At 37.0% G+C, this 9,002-nt stretch overlaps 1 protein-coding gene across 1 annotated transcript; it reads left to right on the forward strand.

Annotated features, from left to right (window-relative positions):
* The first annotated feature begins 3,989 nt into the window (after positions 1-3,989).
* On the forward strand, positions 3,990-4,746 carry LOC113329521 (zinc finger A20 and AN1 domain-containing stress-associated protein 5-like). Its single transcript, XM_026576383.1, has one exon. It carries the CDS (start codon positions 4,144-4,146, stop codon positions 4,657-4,659), a length of 516 nt encoding a protein of 171 aa, XP_026432168.1. The 5' UTR covers positions 3,990-4,143; the 3' UTR covers positions 4,660-4,746.
* The last annotated feature ends 4,256 nt before the right edge of the window (positions 4,747-9,002 follow it).

Here is a 9,002-nt window from a genome sequence, read left to right on the forward strand (position 1 = left end):
TTCATTTTATCATGGATATTCAATCATAAAAACCAAAATTTTATATTATGTGTAGTTTCCCGATAAAGCGGTTCCTAAACTAAAGCACCAATAACCAAGGTTTTGGTCTTTAGAGTGTGATGATCCAGAGCATCCAGATGTGGTAGCTTTGGTAAAAGCTTCGTGGTTATGGTCTGGAATCGAGGCGCTGCAGAAATCGTATGATGTTGTGACAATTTGTAATTTTAGAGAAAGATTCTGGCACGAAACCATGACTTTCCAACTCCCATTCGGCGAGATGACTATGATTCTGGATGATGTAAAGTCAATCAACGGTCTTGCTTTGGAAGGAAAGGTTGTGTATGAGGGTTTCAACATTTCTCTATCTTATGATGAGCTTTATGCCTTGACTAGACATTGTCTTGGATGGAGCAAAGATCAAACGGAAGAAGAGTTTGAGATTGGTTATGGAAACCAGCCCAGAGCTAAAAGGATACCTAAAGAATCGGGTGAACCTCGTGAAGGTGTTAATATGTCAAGGAAGATTAACCTGGTCCGTCTGAGGGGCCATTTTGAGCATTCTGACCGTAGGACCGAGAATGGAGAGTTCGTGATGGACAGAGAAAGAGTTATAAATACGGCTATATCTTACTTGTTGCATGCTCTTGGGACCGTCTTTTTTCTCGATTTCTCAGGAAATAAGGTAAATTCTTGTGTTTTTGCAGTGGTTGAAGACTCTCAGTCTCGATCCGGAAACAAACGAGGTACCTAGGTACTCCTGGAGCACCGCCCTCCTTGCTAGTGTGATGGAAAGTCTCTGGAAAGCTACTAGGTGGAACGAAACACAAATCATGGGATGTGTTTCTTTTATCCAGGCATATTTTTGTATTAATATAACAAATGTTGGTTTATTTTACTTTTATATATATATTGGTTTGTCTATATAATTGATTATTTTTGTTCCGTAGTCATGGGTTTACGACCATTTCAAATCCTTGAGGCCTACTCGGGATAAAAAATGGCCACTAGAGAAACCTACAGGAGGAAGATACCCCTTTAACGGGACCCAACACAAGTATAAAGAGAATGAAATGGTCGAAATGAGGAGAAATTTGGATGCTTTGACAATTAATGATGTTGTGTTTGATCCATATTTGAAACTTGATGAGGATGGAGATGAGGAAGTTGGTGATAGAATATTTTCTAATGTTGGCAACTTATACGGGCCCTTTGTTTCATTCAATCTGGTTCGTCATTTTGGATCCTCGTAGAACGCTCTGCCAAATTGGTTTTGTCCATAAAATTGTACCTCAAGAATCTCGTTTTCCACTGAGAGTAGCCAACTCCATCTTTAAGGAAAGTACTGTCAAATTGAATTATGCAACGGAAATAGCTCTATCGATCGAGCATTGGAATGCTCGTTCCCAATCGGCAAACCAAATGAGTACAAGAGGGCTTGAAGCTGCTCAGGGGACTTCCGAAGCGGATCCTAATTACATGGGATGGTATAAAGAGTGTGCTCATCCTTATGTGGAAAATTTGGATCCCGAGGCACGGAAACATTATAAGAAGGCGGCGAAAGAGAGTTCAAAATTAGCGGAAGAGATAAATGAACAAAAGGAATGGGAGAACATGGTGGTACGTATACTACTAATTATGTTTATAAATGTTTTATTTTTTTATTAGCAATGAATAAGTGTATTTGATATGAAAAATAGATTGAACGAGTTAATTGGATGTCCAACAACATCACCGGTATGATTGATGCGGGAGAGATGTTAATAATCCATGAACTAAGATTACTTCGGAATCGAGTCCAAGGCATAATACTCCCTGAGAAAGGAGGTTTATATCCTGAAAAAGGTGCACGATCAAGGAGAAATAAGAGGGATAGGTCTCTTCTCCTAACGACGACGACTCGGATACTCCCCCCATCACAAGCTCCATCAAAGAAAGGGAGAGGCGGCAAAAATGAGGAACAAGTGCTAAAGGCGGCAAAAAAGGAGAAAAAAATGGAGGTCATGCTGGAACAAGTGCTACTCGTGGTGGAAAAGGTCGAGGTGGACGTGGTGGAGGTAACTCCACCTCAAGGTGCCAAAGGAAAAGGAGGTAAAAAGACGAGAGTTGTTGAACCGGTGCTGGTTAAAGATTTGGATGAGTTTCTGAACGAGTCCACGGGGGAGGACTCAAGTGAATCAAGTGAATGACAATCTACTCGTTTTTTAGTATTTTACTTTATGGATATTTTGTTAGCCTTTGACATTTTAATGTTTTTCGTTGTTTGGTTAAGGATTGAGATGGATGGATTTTTATAACTTTGCATTTATGAGTTAATTTTAGTCATTGAATGTGTTTAATCTAAGAAAAATGAGGAAAAAAACATCTAGGTTTTTTCAGGCATTTTCGGCTAGGTCGATGTTTCACAAAACCTAACCGAAAATGCCTCTTTCATAGTCGTAAAAAGAATAACGGTTAGGAACTCCCAGCCGTGAAACTCAAAACAGTTAGGAAATCCGTCCATAGGGGGTTCACGGTTGGGAAACACCTAGCCGTTTTTTGGTCTAAATTCCCTGAACTACAATGACTTATATTTACGGATAGATATCCAAGCCATGTTGGAATCACGGTAAGGAATTATATCCGTAAATATATTTATGTCTTGGTCGACCTAGACAATTCCCTGTTGTTAAACTCCGCACGGTTAGGAAACCCATCTGTGGTTGGTTACGGAACATTCCTAGCCGTTTAGTATTCTGATAAACCCAACAAAAAAAGGCTCAATATCCTATTTGTAATGTTGTTCACGGACAGGAATCTCAGTCGTTATTCTGCCTAAAATTAAAAAATCAGAATTTCGGCCGGGAATCCCAACTGTAACTCTGATAGACCACCAATTCTGCAGGGCATACAGAAACCCTAACAACCGCGACGGGATTGAATTGTATCTTCCATTCTCAAACATACGCAGAAAAGTGAAAGAGTATATGGCTTTACTTCGTATGTGCAAGCAACTTCGACTTAGAGGTGAGACTGATGAAGAAGTCGTAGCTCAAGCTAATAAGGAATGGAGAAAATGGAAAGGTTATTTCAACTTTGAAGCTCAAATGACCATCATCAAAGATTTCTTGATACATCGGAAGGGATGTTACTAAAACCAACTTTGTAATGAAGATATATTAAGCATGTAATGAGTTTTATTGTGGTCTAGTTAATGAAAGTATCAGTAATTTTCAATCGTATTAAGAATTCATGTTGAATCCAAAAAAAAATTCAACTTTCAAATCTAATTACGGCCGGGAAAGTTTGTATACCCAGCCATTTGCAGACTTAGGTAATTCATGGAAGAATTACGGCCAGATGTCCCGTCCGATATTTTTAATCACGGTTGGGAGTTCCTAATATCCCAAACGTTTTAGTTATTTACGGCTTGGAATTCTTAATATCCCAACCGTTATGTGGTGTTTCGGCCGGGTCGACAAGTTTACCCAGCCGTTACTGCCGAAAATTCCAGATTTTCGATGGATTTGAACTGATAAAATTGATGGCGGGAGTTGATTATAAGGTTATCTTGAGTTTTGTGATGAAGGGTTTCGTCATTTCTCTTCAAAATTTGTCAATTTTTTTTCTTCCGAAATCAACATTTATCCTTCTTCAAGACTCAATAAAATCAAGTTTTGATTTTCAAATGATTAGTATTTTGATTAGTCTAATCAATTCACTAAGACTGATTAGTTAGCTTAATCAATTTAATTAGCACTAATCAAATGGATGGTAGATTAGACGCTAGAGAAAAATATAGATAAAGGGTCCTATAAGTTGTTATTTCACGACTCTAAAAAGCCCCCCAAAACCTATCTATTTTAAGCCCCAATAATAAAAGATTCAAAATAAAACGCCAAAAAAATAGTGCGTCGCATGGTACACCCAACAACTCACCGAACAAAAAGAAAACACACAATAATTGGTCCTTTTCAGCCGACAACATGTGTTAGCAGCCACCAATTTTGACCAACAGTCCTCTACGCGTTTCATTTGGGGTCCAATCCCAATCCCATCACCGTCCTCCACGCTCTAAAACCGACCTCGCCAGCGCCACTATAAAATCTCATTTCTCATCTCCAAAACAAAACAAAACAAAAATCTGCAAAAACATTTCTCAAATTCATGGCTCAAAGAGATAAAGAAGAAACAGAAATGAAGGTTTCTGGATCCCTATCACTTTGCATCAACAATTGTGGTTTCTCAGGTAATCCGGCTACCAAGAACATGTGTCAAAGTTGTTACAAGATTTCCACCGGGATTGTGTCACAACCGGCTCTGACGTTTCCCGGCAAAGAAAAGGCTAGATCTCGCTTTGTGAGGTTGCCGGAGCGATCGGATTATCAACGACGATATCTGATTACACAAGATAAGAAAGAAATTGATGATGATGATGATAAAGTCAAGAATGATACGGCAAAAATTAAGGTTATTGAGAAGAAGCAGGAGGTGAATCGATGTTCAGGTTGCCGGAGGAAAGTAGGATTGACCGGATTTAGATGTCGGTGCGGTGATATGTTCTGTTCGGAACATAGATATTCCGATCGACATGATTGTAGTTTTGATTACAAAGCTGCTGGTAGAGAGAGTATTGCTCGTCAAAATCCTGTTGTTAAAGCTGCTAAGATTATTAGACTCTAAATTCATTTACAAAAATAAAAATTCTTGTTGAAATTCAAAATTTTAAATGAATGCGAAAAAAAAAATAAAAATTACTCAGCTTTGAAATTGTTTGTTTTCTTTTCTTTTTGCTCATGGCAACCTGCTGCTGGATGGCAAATTGCCAAAGAGAAACTGTTTTTTGTTTTGTCAAGACTTGCGCTGAATGAAAACAAGCAATTCTCCCAATTGACAACAGCAATCAATCAAAATACTGGGTTGAACCCCAACATTGCAATTTGCACCATTGCATCAGGACAAAGCAGCTTCTTGCTCCATCCATAAGCTTCACTTTAACAAACCAACATTGCAATTTGCACCATTGCTCCAGGAAGACCAGCTGACTGAAGCCAAACACTGGAATCATAGTGCAACTGACCAAATTAGCAAAACATGCATAGTTTGCAGCATTCATGAAAGCAGAAACAGTCAGCAAACAGAGATTGAAAATTTGAAATATCCAGAGACATTTCTAAGCTAGTATGACAACCAGAGGAGATATGAGTTACAAAACCTTTTCGAATAAATTATTTAACCAAGAAAACAATGAAATGGACTTCAAAATAGTTTTAAAATGACAAACACAAAAATAAACATTCCCACAAGAAGAGCGTCATATATAATGGCAGAGAACTAATCTAAAAGGGGAAACTTTGGAAATTACAGGTTGCATCGATGAGATTATACTTATACAAATACATAAAGAGCGCTATATATCATGAAAAGGAACTAAACTAGAGGGGGACATTAGGAAATTTACAGGTCGATGAGATTATACTACGACAACAAGTCTATCATCTATTAGGGCAATTGATAAAGAACTAAACTATAAGGGGCATATACCTTAAACGAGCAGTGTAGCCACTTTCATAGTCTTTGTACTACCAACAGTTCAACCAATACTGATGAATGCTTGATGCAACACTCTTTCACGACTATTTAGGCAAACCTCAGTTACATCTTGATGTCAATTTAGAGCTTCTAGAATGATCTTTTGCTGAACCAGACTCCAAGCTTCTTCCAAATTGAAACAGTCAACTGATCAATTTCCTAACAAGCTTTCATTATCCCACAAATGCATTCTCATCTAATAGTGAATACAACTTCTTCTTCTAGTTTTTTTAACTTAAAAAAGAAGAAGTTGTTTTCACTACTAGATCAGAATGCACCAGTAGAATTTCAATGTTTTTCCTCTTCAAATGAAGAAAGCATATCAGCCTCAGACTTCCATTTACTTTCATTGTCTTCGTTCCTATTCCTACATTTCATGGCCAACATGTCCAAAAGGTCACCAAGAGAAGTTTTTGAATCAGTACAAGTATCAGAATCTTCCGAAAAAGATTCATCAAAACTTTCACAACCGTTATCTGAAACCAAATTTACAAAAGGCTTCTTACTCATTTCGAAATGATCTTGAAATGGTCTCTCCTCGCCCCAACGATTCCCTTCTTCAACATTTTCACCCCCACTTGATAAAAGTAGACATCGAGAAGAAACGTTCACAGCATAGTATTTGGAAAATCCAGACTCTAATTCATGATGTTTATTGATGCCAAAATCATACACATGAGAATCCGTCCTCCTTTGGCTGCTGGTTTCAGCATTAGGTTTGCTCCTGTTATTTTTATCTCTTTGCTTTTCAGCACTATGAGTAACTTCATTCTGCAAACCCCGCGCTTCCGAATCTATCTTTTCAGAATTATGCAATTCTACACATCCCAATATTGAACTTTCCTTTCCACTCCTCAGGACTATGCTCTCCGGATTCGAAACAACACATCTCATTGTTGAATTTTCATCCCAATCTGGTTTTGAATATCTTTAGATGCCAAAATCCAAATTGGATTAATCTTCAATGCCATTCTGTGTATATCTTTAACAATTTGTCAGAATTTTCCACACCACAAGATACTGACACCAAATCTTCATTCCATAGATCATCTAGTCTCTTCATGCGTGGAGCAATTAACTTGCAGAAACTGTGAGAGAAGTAATGCTTTTTCAGATACCAAATGATCAGTGGCATATTTGGCTTAGTTGGGTTTGACTCAAACTGCATTTAGACTTGTGAAGAGCCCATTGATTTGTCCATCTATGTTGATTGTATTCTTTAGTGGATGGGTTCCAAAAACAAAGAAACCTCATAGGGATTATAATAACAACAACTGAGATTCAGATGTGAAATCTTTAGTGAACCATTAAATAAGAAACAACTGAGCATATGAACAGCATGACCTAGAGATTCAGATTTGAAATCTGGCATTTCAACTTCATCGTTTTCTAATTCAATCATATTTCTAAGAATACCAAAGAAGATGATAACGAATCATAAATCTAGGGCTTCAAAATAACTACATATTTCAGAAACACTTACAAAATGGATAACGGAGATCACATCTTACTGAATCGCTTCATATTTGATTTGCTAATACAAAGTGAGCGGCGGGGAAAGACTAGGGTTTAGAAAATAACTTATTTGCTTTGTTTCATCACAGCGGCTGGGTCCTCTATTGATTCATCGTGGTACGGGCTGATTTGATGATTTTCGGGCGGGCCTTGCAAATGTTTATCAGCACTAGAGCTTATAAAGATTTTACAGGTGAAGCATGGGAACAAGATTTTCCAACTGCCAATTCATTCAACGAGCGATAATTCATACTCCCTTTGTCCCAAATTAATTGAGCTATTGTAATTTGCACAATTTTTAAAATAAGGAGGAAAGAAGAGTATGTTTAAGTATTTTTTAAAATTATATCCTTACAGATAATAACTACAAAATTAGTCATAAAAACCCAAGGTAACCAAACTTATGGTATAAAAACCCAATTCAAATGTTGGGTCTATTAAAACTCCATCTTAAACAAACTTGATACAAAACCTCCAAATTTTTAAAAACTGCTACAAAAACCCCAAATTTCAAAATTGGTTTCATCAAATTTTACGATGAAACCAAAATTGGTCTCATCAAATTCTATGATAAAACCAAAATTGGTTTCATCAAATTATTTGAGGTTTTTGCGTTACTTTTGTTTTGATGGGGTTTTTGTGTTACTTTTGTTATTATGGGTTTTTTGTGGATGGGTAGTTACCTATGGGGTTATAACTCGCGGACCGTAATAACTAGTAAAATTTGAAAATGATTTATTTCTTAAACTATCTGTATGTTTAAGTATTTTATACCGTTGAAAAATATTTTAAAACATCTACGTAACGGATATAAACATGACTATCAAATTATACATATTTCTTATAGTAACAATAATCAATTGAAATGGTTGTTTCAGAGATATCTCTTCGATTAGTGAAATAGTTCAATTATTTATGGGACAAAGAGGGAGTATGTAATTAACACGTCTTGACATGCGATTTCACCTCTTGAGCCTAATGGGTTGTATGATAGGATGAGCTTTCCCGTCATATGAAAAGAGGGAAAGTACAGGGATACACATATTTATCCAAATATGTTGATACAGGATGGAGATTTAGATTGTTTAAAAAAGCTTCAGCATTAACATTGTTCTAGGAATTCGGGTCCTCAACTTCAGCATCAACTTTGTTACCAGAGTCTGAATCCTTAGAAAGAGCATCACTGGATTTATTTTTTTCAGATTGATCTTCGGGAGGGGAAACTTCAAAATCTTCTTCTTCTTCATCATCACCTACATAATAATAATCAGTATCATGTTTAGGAAGTTTCTCATCCTCGCTTATATAGAGAGGAGAGACATTCACTGAGGAAGAGACTTACCCAAAATAATTCTATTGACCAGAGCTTGAGTCTTAATGTGAGCACCGCGGGTACCTCCTTCTCAGCATTTCTGGTTTTAATATCAGTAAATATTTGAAGATATGAAAATCGCCTTTGTGCACGATCTCGAGAAGCAGTAAGTGAGACTTCAAGGTTTGAATGTGAGATCTCAAGGCTTGCACGGTCTTTACGAACCTTGGCTAGGACAGATCTCAATTTGGAAATGGTGGATTGGTGCGATTTATCAGAATCTGCAAGAGCAACATTGAATCATAACCTAAGAGAAGTTTTCGCAGTAACAAAATTCAAGCAATAATTAAAGGAGACAAGTAAATTGAGACCGCCAACTCCATATGACTACCTTCCTTAAGCGAAAAAAGAAATTGACATAAACCAAGACCACTATTCTTCATGTTTTCCATAGCCTTGTTAAAGTCATCACCAATTAAACCATTGAGACGAGATCGAATCTTCTTCTCGTCCTCAAAAAGGAAGCGTTTTCTTTTTTAACGACATTATGAGATTTCTTCTCCTGATTATGGTGTTCTTGAAGTTGATTCATCTTCACAGTCAGGTT

This window comes from Papaver somniferum, unplaced genomic scaffold (genome assembly GCF_003573695.1).
Source record: "Papaver somniferum cultivar HN1 unplaced genomic scaffold, ASM357369v1 unplaced-scaffold_117, whole genome shotgun sequence".
NCBI lineage: Eukaryota > Viridiplantae > Streptophyta > Magnoliopsida > Ranunculales > Papaveraceae > Papaver > Papaver somniferum.